The sequence below is a fragment of the Labrus bergylta genome, chromosome 7 (assembly GCF_963930695.1).
Source record: "Labrus bergylta chromosome 7, fLabBer1.1, whole genome shotgun sequence".
NCBI classification, from domain to species: Eukaryota; Metazoa; Chordata; class Actinopteri; order Labriformes; family Labridae; genus Labrus; species Labrus bergylta.
The window spans coordinates 32287413-32299928 of NC_089201.1; the positions used below are offsets into that span (position 1 = coordinate 32287413).

General features: G+C 40.5%; 1 protein-coding gene across 1 annotated transcript in view; it reads right to left on the bottom strand.

The window, feature by feature from the left end:
• LOC136179742 (NLR family CARD domain-containing protein 3-like) overlaps positions 1-12516 on the bottom strand; it is a 37155-nt gene extending 24639 nt beyond the window's left edge. The window contains exons 1-3 of the mRNA XM_065957401.1: positions 12462-12516; positions 6183-6503; positions 1181-1408 (exon numbers count right to left, since the gene is read on the bottom strand). Coding sequence (XP_065813473.1) covers positions 1181-1408; positions 6183-6445 — 491 coding nt within the window. The 5' untranslated portion in view covers positions 6446-6503; positions 12462-12516. The remainder of the gene's footprint in view (positions 1-1180; positions 1409-6182; positions 6504-12461) is intronic.

Genomic DNA, 12516 nt, shown 5'->3' on the forward strand with positions numbered 1-12516 from the left:
GATAACTACTCTCAGGTATGTGACCTGGTGATTCACTGGATTATTACAAATATGGGGAACATTACAATCTTTAACAGCCATGAGTTCAAATGTTTAATATTTAGGTTGAGACCTGAGACCTTTGCAAAGTTATTAATCAGCTTTATAGAGAGCTGCACACTGAGTATGTGCAGGAGCTGTGTCATGACCTGCACACTGAGCATGTGCAGGAGCTGTGTCATGACCTGCACACTGAGCATGTGCAGGAGCAGGAGCTGTGTCATGACCTGCACACTGAGCATGTGCAGGAGTTAAAAAAAGAACGTAAAATCCTAAATATAAGTTGCACCGGTATAAGACGCGCTGTGTTTTTGAAGGTCTCTCAGAGAGAAAATAAAGTTTACACTGTCTTCCTGCGTTACAGTTTTTATTGTTTTCAGCGAAGTCCAAAACCTGCAGTTACTGTTCAGCTCTGTCACCCTTTTAGTCTGTTTTCTCTTTGTGGAGTCTGCTCTCCTACCAGCTACAGTACGGTAGTCGAGCTCTCAGCCTGCAGGGAAAGTTGTGAAGCAGAGACTCCTAGCTTGTGATCTCTCTGCCCTTCTCCGCTTGTTTCTCTTTAACTTTAATAAAGGACTCTTTCAATCAAAAGAGCGTTCAACAAGGTTTATTTATGGAACAATATCCTACAGTTTTCTGTAAATTCATTATTTTGACCTCTTGAAGGAAACGTTTTGAAAAAGTAGCGCAGCCAGACTGGTCTGTGTCGCTGTCTTTCCCAGAACAGCGTGCACTCAGCTCTTAATACACTGAGGGTCTGATTTACTAAGGTCCCAAGTAAAGAGTACTAAACTGTGTGTTCACTCCAAAAAAATTGCACGTTTGGTGAGTGTGTGATTTTCGGGTGATCTACTCAGAAAGTTTGCATGAATGACACCAGGTGCAAACCTTGTGGAGGCGGTACTATTTAAGTTAGGCTTTTGTGTGTTCTACTGGTTTACGTCATGGAGAGTTTGGACGGAAAGCAGGACGACTGCAAGCACAAAATAGGTATCAGTGGAAGAGGCAAATGAAGGTACAGTATTTTTGAGTTATAGCAGATAAAACTGAATATTACAAAAATAAAATTTGGTTTATAAGAAAACCTGGGCATTAAACAGGGCCTCTCTTTTCTTCATCTTTTGAAGATGAATTGTCATACATTGTGCAGGAGGTGTGAGCTGTGTCCTCTGTGGCGCTCAGGCGCGACACTCTGCACATTGTTGAGCACCAGACAGCTGGCCAGCGCTGTGTCTGATCGGACAGAAAGGCTCTGGAAAGAGGTATCGAAGACGGGGGTACAAGCAGTGGTGAGGTCCCCCCATCCAAGCGTAGCAGCAGCGGGCTGTAGAGGGAGGAGACGAGCGCACTATGGAGAGGAGCGCACGAGCTGGGGGAGAGACGCACAGCCCGAGAAAAAAGAAATCCCAAGTTTAAAATAAAATGTTGGTGAGAAGAGGGAAACAGGAAGAAATAAATGTCAATGTTGAAATTCTTCAGAATGCAGAGGCTGTGGATGTTCAGTTTTGTTTAAATAGGCAACAATATAGTTTAATCATGGTGTTTCCTGCTGTCATTCCAAACATATTAACATGTGTGGAGAATAACGTGATCTGTATGCCTTCTTTGATTGAGCCTATGTCTCCTCCTAACTTCAATAACAGCAGCCTGTTGTGTGTAACACTGGTCTCCTGGGTTAGCACGTTCTTTTCAAAGGTGTTAAATTCAGACACCGTCACAATCACCTCAGTTTTTGTCAGGCTTGGTAAATCACAATGCGTGTACTAACTTAACTTATTTGTATTTTCTCCTTTCTAGGGCAGAAACGCCCCATATTGAATATTCATTAAGTCAAACGTACTAAATGGACAATGCGTGTTTTGCTCATATGAAAGATTCAATCCTCACAGCGCGCCGTTAGTAGATCAGTTAACACATTTTTTGCTGGTGGTATCAAGTTTGCACACGTTTTAAGACACACAAACCTTTAGTAAATCAGGCCCAATGAATGAGGATGGTTTTTTAATCGTCTGGTCGCACACAGTGATGGTGACTTCTGCACCCGCGGTAATGATGGCTCATGTGTCAACACTTTATACTGGTATATTAGTTACACCTTTGTATAAGACAGAGCCAACTTTTAAGATGAAAAAAAAAACAGGTATTAAAAGTGCATCTTACACAAGGGGCAACCTCCGGTCTCGAAAAATGAAGCCTATGCGGAAGTACAAAAAACTGCAGTTCCTCGAGGTTCCGCTTGAGGCTGGCTGCAGAAGCGCCGGAAGTGCCATAAGCCCACAGCCAAAAAAGCCCGTTTTTACCACAGGAATCAACATGTTTACAGCCTGGTTCAAAAAACGAGATATATCTGATAAGTTGACGGCCCCTTCTCCTCACACTGTGGGGGGAGGGAATTTTTTTATAACTCATCGGATTTTATTCTATTAAGGAAAACGACTATGCCCATAGTTGTGTCAGATTTGATTGACAGCTCTGCGCGCTGCATCTGTCTGTCAGGTCAGCAGGTCAGGAGGTCAGGAGGTCAGCAGGTCAGGAGGTCAGCAGGTCAGGAGGTCAGGAGGTCAGCAGGTCAGGAGGCTAACAGCTTGATCCGTCTGATTTCTCCTCTTTTTTACTTCGTTTGGAGAGTTTGTTTAACACATATCTGACAACATACATGGCTTGCTGTGCGGTTAACAGACCATCCAACAAGTTGATGCTTCAGTTATTTTCGGTAAGTGATATAGTAGTGTTATATTTACTGCTTACTCATGTGTTTATATTTACGGACCTAGCTTGTTTAGCGTTAGCTTGTAAACCAGTCGGCTAACTGTACTCAGTGTAGCTCATTATTTACATTATTTACATTATTTACATTATTTACGGTCAATGGTTTAGAAATGTTTGTTGTTAAGATGTTGAAAATAATGAGTTTGTGTGATGTTAGAAGCTAAAGGTTCAGCTCGGTGGTTAACCACAGACTGTAAATATGGTTATCTGACGTTATGATGAATGTTATACTCCACCTAAATGTGGACATTAAAAAACAAACTTTGTGTAGTAATTATCCGTCAGTAACATAAACTGAACTGAACCTAATGCGCTGTGTAGGTTATAGAGGATGACATTAAAGTTACATGGTTGATGTAGTGTCTTAAGATTTGAGCAAAATGTTAACAAATAAAAAAAAACGTCACTTTGTAAGAGCATCTGTAACCATTAAGAACTATATTAATAACCATATTAATTTTCACTGAACTCATACACAGAATATAGCAGTAGAAATATAAAATATAAATAACATATGGAATGAAAATAAGATATAAAGCACATAGATATAAAGTATAAGAAATAGTTTGAAGAATACAGCCATGTACTGAGTTCATGTTAATAATAAATGAGTTACTGTATGTTCTGTACTAAAGCACAGAGAGTTGGGACCTGTTACTGATTTAAATAATTCAGGTTATATTTGTTTCATGTTAAGATGAAGTACTATCCACAATAAACTGCTTAATTTTTCCTCACACAAAATCTGAGACCATTTGATGTGGAATATCATTGTGTGAGTGAGAGAGCTGAAAACAGCATGATTACAATAATTTTTATCTTTTTAACTTTGAATAGATGTTGATTACCTGAATACTGGACCTTTGTTGTCTGGGTAGTACACTGTTGGATTTATAAATGTACTCGTACACACAGATGAATACAGAAAAATAGATGAGAACAAAAAAATGATTTAATGAATAACTGATATTTTCTGTCTTTCTTTGCCATCCTGAAGACCTCTCACTAAAAGTCCATGTTCTCCTGGATCCATGTCACATGCTCGAGCTTCTTCTGAATGACTTTTCAACAGTCGACGTTCTGCTGAGAGAAGATGGCCAGCAGATAAGACAGCAGTACATCAACGAGCTCCACAAGATTCAGGAGGAGGAGGAGGGTTTGCACCTTGGAAGACTGTATTCATGCTGTTCAAATAAAAATAGATCTCCTCCAAACAACTTGCAATCAAACTATTTTCTTCCCATTTTAAAACCCTTTGTCCAGTTTAGATGGGAGAAGTTGATATTATGTGATATTGATCTGTGAAGACTACATTTCTAAATCATTTTTAACTGTGTTTTTATTCACAAGTTATTGATCTTATTTACTCTCCATGTATCTTGATTTAAGAATGGTGCTGTGTTTAAGGGCAAATGTGGCAATGACTCTGTTCCATCCCATTTTAAGAAATGAACTACATTAGTATTTGGTAAAAGAAAATGCCGAAAGAATAAAAAGTTGTGTAAAAGTAGACTTCCTTCCCTAAGCTATTGAGTTGAGCATTAATGCACATTTTAGTCTTGTCATTTCAAATCTGAAATGTATACTCATAAGTAGACATAAAGGAGTGCATTTATATAGAAATATTTATTTAATCTGAAAAACAACATTAAAAAAAGTCTGTTTTTACAGCAGAGATGAACATGTTTACAGCTTGGTACAAAACAAACAAATAGGTGTGATTAGCTCATGTCTGGATGGACACACACTGTACGGGGGGGGTGAATGTTTTGATGACTCATCAGTTTTGATTTGATGAAGGATAAGAGTTATTCACAATAAGGCGTGTTGCTGACCAGCTTGACAGGTGGGCGCGGTGTAACGCTTTGTCAGGAGGTTTAAAACCCGCCTCAGCTCTCAGCCTGTGGGTGACATCACTCAGGCCGTCCGGGGGAGACCTCCCTCACAGCGAGCTGTTGAAGAGAAGCAACTGAAGTCCACCCCAGAAGAACCAACAAATGCAGATGTTGTTGAGGCTCAGGTTTCTTCCTCTGTCTCTGCAGCTCTCTGGGCACCTCGATGGACCAGTCACCAATAATCCACACTGTGTCTATAGGAGAAATACAAAGGTGTTCAATTAATGCCTCAGACAAGACAAAATGTACAGTTAACTACATGTGACAGCTCAGGCTGTTTTTTTGTTATGAGCCACATCTGCAGGAATAATATTGAACAAGGTAGCTGCAACTCATCATAATAGGTGCCTGTCTTAAACATTATTTTTTCTCATACTAAAGTTTTTGGTGTGAAGCTGACACTGTCCACAGACTCCATGACTTCACAGGTTCAATAGAAAACAAATGTCTTATAATAAATACTAAATAATTATTTTTTAGTTGTCATGTTCACCTCATTGCTGTTGACATCAGTAAATATAAAACACAGACATTCCTCTTTTTGTCAGAACAGTAACATGAACTGTATGCTTTGTAATATTGATTTCTTCTGGATGTCTCATATTTATTTACAGTTTATGGATAAAACTTTGTTAATGTATTTCTCTGCTAACACTGACAAAGTCTAACTGCTCTGACAAATAACTAATAACCATAGTTGTATATTTAAAAAAGTGTAGTTTTAAGACTTTAATTAAATATTTGGGTTGAATATAATTAGTTTTAACTGTGTTGCAGAAAAGTTAAATGTTAACTTACTGTTTGTAGAGTTTTCTCAGGACGAGCAGGAATAGTTGATGATAGCAGCCTAGCTGTTAGCGATGCTGTGAAGTGGACTGCTAACGTCGAGCTGAATGGGCGGAGTTAAGTCCCGCCGGTCCCGCCTTACTGCTGTCGTTAGGTTGATCCGAAGTTAGGTTGAGACTGCAAATCCAATATGGATGCGGCCGTCGATTGGACTCATTTTCTGCCTATGTAACAGACGGGTCAGGGTTCGTCCAGTAATATTTACAGTCTATGATCTTACACCAGATGTTACGGTACTTCAGTAAAAAAAAAAAAGATCTCATTGTGTAGTCATGTTAAAAAAATAAAAAAAGACAAACAAAGAGTGGACACAACAGAAAAAATGATTGAAAGAAAACGATCACAGCAGATCTCACTAAACTTCAGGATCAGTTTAAAAGACTTCTTCCTGCAGAATCACAGAGAAGACGACTAGATACACAACCAAAGAGTCAATACTGAAATCATATTATCTTATCTATAAACATATAATACATATATATAATCCTTAGTATGTTGTTATGAGTTCAGTGACTTTCTCTGGATGATCACTGTGTGCAGGTTGATGATTAAAAACAAGAAAATCAACACATTATGGTGTTCAGGACTCTTTTTTTAGATTGACAGTTTGGTGATTAAAAAAAGTTCTCTTACTGTGGATCTGAGGGTCCTGGTTCATTACTGAAGTCTGGAGGATAATCTTTAGACCGGTCACTCTTCATAGAGAGACAGCTGGACAGAGGAGACTCTGCTCTGTCCTCCTCTTTGTCTCCTCGATCACTCATCTTCTGATCTGAGGGTCCTGGTTCATTACTGAAGTTTAGAGGTTCATGTTTAGACCGGTCACTCTTCATAGAGAGACAGCTGGACAGAGGAGACTCTGCTCTGTTCTCCTCTTTGTCTCCTCGATCACTCATCTTCTGATCTCCAGATTGATCAGAGGACAATAAAAGACGTTCATGCAGGTAAAACAACCTGAGGACAAAATAACAAACAGGTGAGACACAAGCAGGAAAAATGTGAAAGACAGAAATGGTCAAGTGTCCACATCTCATTACCTGATGTGATCCTTCATTTGATTTTCTCTTCCTTCCTGTCTGCCTAAGTACCTGATGCAGCACCTCAGTGCACTTTGTTTTGATCCTAACATGATTTGTCCGTCTGATCTGCCCTGAATAATGCCAATAACAAGACATTGAGTCTTAAACTTTAAACCTTAAACTAACATGTTAGTATTTAACAGCAACCATGACCTTTAGGACATTTGTACAACTAGAAGTGTATAAAACAGGGTTGGAAATCAGCACTCGTCACATACGGGTGTCTTTTTGCAGTGGCGGGTGAATTTGCTCAACTTACCGACCACAGTGGCAGAGCGAGGGTCACAATGGTGCTCTATATGCTGGAATGGCTTTGCTTGGTGTAACATGATTAACAGAGCACAGACTAGCATCTCTTTAACAGCGGGTCAACCAGCTTCAGGTGTGTTTAAACTGACGCCTCGCTGTCTCAAGTCCAACATGATAAAAAGAAGAGCGCTGTGGCGTTGATTTGGGCTCAAAGGAGCAGCTGTAAATACTATAACTTCAGACATTTGTCTTGGGCTCAATGTGCTGCACACATTCAGCGGCCTCACAGTAGAATCCATAAAAACAATAGAAAAACACATCGACATGTCAACAGAAAAGTACAGACCCATGTATAAAACACAACATATATTGCACATTACCCATATAGAGAAAAAGATATCAAAATATAAAAGCATGTAAGAACATCATGACGCCATGATGTTTCTGCTGTAAATGTCCAATGATGAAATGGTGAAACAGACAGTGGCTTATCTTAGAATTTATTGGGCCGAGGTCAGACAACAGCAACAGAACACAAATGGCTGACAAACTTTTCATGTTAACGGTCCTGTTATATTCTGTTAGCTGGTACAGCCTACAAATTCTTTTACCATTTGGGAAGACTTCTAAAAGGCTAGAGAGGTGACATTACCTTCACTTGAAACTGTCAGATATCTACATTCAAGTCATTTAAGCTCACAACATACACTCGGCTCCTCTCCAAAAATAGATCTGCTGCTATGAGAGTCTTACACAAACTGTTACATCCACACAGACCTAAACCAATGACCCTTAGATGGTCGACAGATTTAAAATGATATATCCACTAAATGATTCAAGTGAATGATTATGTGAAAATAAATACTAACAGGCACAACCCGTACAGCAGGCTTAGATTTAAAGTGAACAGAGATTACAGTACCACGCTGACATCCAGCTGAAATACAAAACTAATGTAGTTCAGCTTCCTGGGCGCTAAAACGCCCTCGGTGTCAGCTGTTTTTAGTCACTGCACTCAAACGCTATCAGTTGAAAGACGTTCAACTTTGAGAACAGCGCCACGCTGATTAATGTCACTTCTCCCTCACCGACCAATCAAACTCAAGAAGGGGCGGGACTTCTGATATCAGATTTAGTGATGTGAAAAGCAGTTCTTTTCAGTGTACTGAATCAGTAGAATCAGTTCAGTAAAGTGATTCGTTCAAAAGATTCGTTCACTGAATCGTTCAGTACTTCTCTGCAGCTCTGTCTGTGAATCAGAATTTAATAAACTGAAACACGGCCGAACATTTAGTTCTGCTCGCCATCGTACTGAGAACAGCCGGTGGTGAATAATAAACCAATGAGCTGAGAATTTAGTAGATAAAGCTCCAGTTACAAACTGAAAGCTGCTAAAACAATCACATTTATTTTCCCCGACCGTTCTGTTCAGTACGTTCAGAACACAAATCACTCACTGACTGTCTGACTGAGCGGGAGAGAGAGAGACTCGGAGGCGGAGCTGTCGTTCAGTTCGTTCACTGAACGAACTAAGAGGAAGAGCGGAACGAACTGAACGAGAGCTCCGCTCTTCCTCTTAGTTCGTTCAGTGAATGTGAACGAGTGAGACTGCGAGTCACCAGCCTCAGTCACACACACTGTACTGACTGAAACACGATCGTTAGTCGATGTTAAAGAAGATTTACTTTATTGATCCCCTTGAGGGGAAATTCCAGTTTTTACACTCTGTAGTCATGAACACACACACAGGCTGAAGTATATATATACAGACATGCACACAAACAGGATCATATGAACATGGTGGTGGGGAGGGGGTTTGGTGCCTTGCTCAAGAGCACCTTGGCAGTGCTCTAGAGATGATTTGGCACCTCTCCAGCTATCAGACCAACTTTCATGCTTGGTCTGCACTGGGACTTGAACCAGTGACCCTCTGGTTCCCAACCCAAGTCCCTACAGACTGAGCTACTGCTGCCCTGTCAGCTGAGTTAAATTATTTGGATATAAAAGCCGTTTGTAAACTGACAGCAGATATAAAAAGCACAAACATTTTCTCGACACCTAAATGTTAAATAATATATTTTCTACTTCCTCAATTTTGGAGACATGAGAGGGAGAAGTAGGGGCGGGCTTTAGAGACACAGAGCTCCCGACCGACTCCTCCTATTGGTTCAGTCAGTAGGTATCACTGACATGAGAGGAGAGGGAGGGCGGGCTTTAGAGACACAGAGCTCCCGACCGACTCCTCCTATTGGTTCAGTCAGTAGGTATCACTGACATGAGAGGAGAGGGAGGGCGGGCTTTAGAGACACAGAGCTCCTGACCGACTCCTCCTATTGGTTCAGTCAGTAGGTATAACTGACATGAGAGGAGAGGGAGGGCGGGCTTTAGAGACACAGAGCTCCCGACCGACTCCTCCTATTGGTTCAGTCAGTAGGTATCACTGACATGAGAGGAGAGGGAGGGCGGGCTTTGAGAGACTCTTACGGTCTGGAGAGAGAGAGAGACGGGAGAGAGGAGAGAGAGTTGAGAAATGAACGACTCTTTTCAGTAAGTGATTCAGTTCAGTTCGTTCACCCAGATGATTCGTTCGTTTTGAACGAATCGTTCATGACCGACACATCACTAATCAGATTTGTCAATAAGAAAGCGATGGCGGAGGAGACGCTGGTCTGACTCGTCTTTTGGAGGGAACAGTTTGCAGGTGTAGAGCTGCTGCTGACATCAGGACATGACTCCTTTACATCGTCCTCATGTTTTCTTGGTGATATTTATTTGATTTAAAGAAAATATGAAACACATGGAGCTAAAACACACCTTACGGACATTACAGAGGGAAGCACAAGTTCACTTTTGTAATCTAGCAACAAGGAGCGCTGGTGAGAAGCGCTCTGAAACAAAGGTTGTGAACACGATATAACACGCATTCTATTTCAAGCTCTTCACACTAAAAGTTCCTGGTTTAAATAGGTTTTATTGTGAAGCAGCTACATTAGAAAATGGGATATTTTTCAACAGAAGCAGATGACTGTAACTCAGACGTTTGAAATACAAACGCAGAGGAAAGGAACCTGACAGATTCAGTTAGAAGCTCCAACGTCCTGAGGAGAAAACACACAGTGACTTAAAAATATCTTTCTAAATGAAACTCAGTTTCCAGCAGAAACCTTTATGACTGTGATGACTCTCCTCATATAAGCTCATATTCTTTTAAAACAATATATCCATTATCTTACCTCTCAGTCCAGGTTTCATTTCAGCTTCATCAGCTACCAGCTAGTGGTGGGCGATATAACGATCTTAGATCGTGAAGGATTTTAACGCGCTGACGATCTGCCAAAGCAGGGAGATCGTATAACCGGGGTTATGTGTTTATTCTCTCATGCTGCAGTTTATGCTGCGACACAGACGCGTCTCCCCCTCCCCCTCTTTTGCTCCGCAGCGGTGAAAACCAAACTTAAAGTAAAGTCCACAAAAACCTCTCCATATCATATTTCCACTGATATATTTCCAAACCGACACGGCGTGAGCAACAGTTAACTTCTCTGCATAGTGTGCACAGTTAAGTTTACATCTCGGAGAGCGAAACCGTTTAAGGAGCCGGAGAGACGTTAACAGTCTGCAGAGAGTCAGACAGAGAGGAGCTCAGACAGACAGTGAGGGGAGATATAACCCCGGTGTTTCAAATGTTGCTGTCGGTGTTTTCTGCTCTCTGTCAGTTTTTAAAAGTTACTTATCAAGCTTCTCCACCTGAAGCTCACCTGTTGTGATAACTGAACCTATAGGGATTACACTAAACGACGTTACAAAGCAGCAGGCAGGTGAGAGTGAGTAACCATGGTGACTGTCTGTCTGTCAATCAACAATGTCCCGCCCCCTCTATGAATTCAACTCTTCTGTCAGTAAAACTTACTTTGATCATGTGTCACAGAATGAACACATTCTGTATTATGTTTGATTATATATAAACTAAACTAAAGTTAGTCCAATGATGTCATAAAAACAACAAAGTCTGCAGAGCCTGTATGAAGCTCCAGCTGGAGGAACTCTGCAGGGCTAAAACAGAACAGAAACTTCAACAACTTCAAGTCTACATGTTTTTAAATGAATGCATCACTGTGTGAAAATGTTCCTGATGAACATAAAAAGAGGACACATAACTAAATCATCATTTCAAAGTGGTGAGGAAAACCTTCAAATTGTTCATAAATATTGATCAAATTGAGGGAAAGACATTTCTGTTGCTAAAGATGTTCTGGGTGAGAGACCTCCAGACCTCCTACAAAGAAGTTTTTCAAATAGATTAAACTTGTCTGCTCAGTTTTTGTGCATTTAAAAACATCATACAGGTAAATAAGTTTGGTTGAACTGGTCAGTAACTTACAAATTAGTCTAAAGATCAGTATGAAAAAAATTGTGATAAAATCGTGATCGTGATTTTTCCCCCCAAAAAAACGTGATATGATATTTTTCCCATATCGCCCACCTCTACTTTGAGGACATAGCCCAAAAATAATAAACTAAAACAAATGTTTTTCTGTAAATGAGTGAGACAAACAGCATGTCAGTATTTTGTTTAATAGTTGATGGTCTATTTCTTGAATACTATAAGCCTTGATTATTATGTTACACGTCATTACATTGTGCTGCCAGTTAAAATAAAGTGGCAGGTAAGAAATGTAAGACTGGTACCCGCCAAGCACCAAATGCAGGTAGATTATCTGTTTGGCAAGTTCATTTCCAGTGGTGTAGTTGAGGGTATACGCAGGTCAGGTGTATAGGTATACCCACTTATTTTTCAGTCTGCATAGGGTATCCTCACTTCCCTCTGATTCACACCATTTATTGATTGACATCATTCAGCAGTATGCAGCAAGTTTTGTTCCCAGGGTTGGTGAAGGGATGATCCTCCCTACTGCCTAAAAAGTGTAAGACTGGTAGATTTTTGAATCCACCAGTCACAGGGGCACGTAGGTGAAAAAGTTCATCACCAACCGTGGTATAAAACAAAGTCCTTCATGCCTGTAGGGTTAAAACCTTCTCATAAAACAGACCTCATTCAGTCACAACATTTTACTAGGTTGCAGTATTTTGTTGTGACTGCTTGAAGAGGTGGAGAAAATATTTGCTATTAAATTTAAAAGTGAGTCATTCTCTGGACTTCATTTAACGTGAGAGAAAACCATTAACGCTGACTTTGAGCTCAGACCGCAGGAGTCCTGACAAACAGGAAACAATACGAGAGAAACTCAAGAGTTAGGATTAAAGATCAGCCGAGGACAAAGTCCCAAAACATATCAGATAGCTTGGTGTGTGTGAGAGTGTGTGTGAGAGTGTGTGTGTGTGTGTGTGTGAGAGTGTGTGTGTGTGTGTGTGTGTGTGTGTGTGTGTGTGTGTGTGTGTACACAAAATGTATTTTACTTGCCCCTCCCAAAGCTGAGAAAAGAGGAAGTAGTCCACATTCACAGAGCTGATCCTGCTCTGTATGTGATCAGTTTTAAAGTATTACTCAGCATGAACCTGCTTCATTAACTGATGAACCAGAGGTTTAAACAGTAAAGTCATAATAATGTTGAATTAAACTCACCCTGTCTCACACGTCTTTGTCCTTCTGCTCTGTCCACTCAAAATGGAGCCTAATC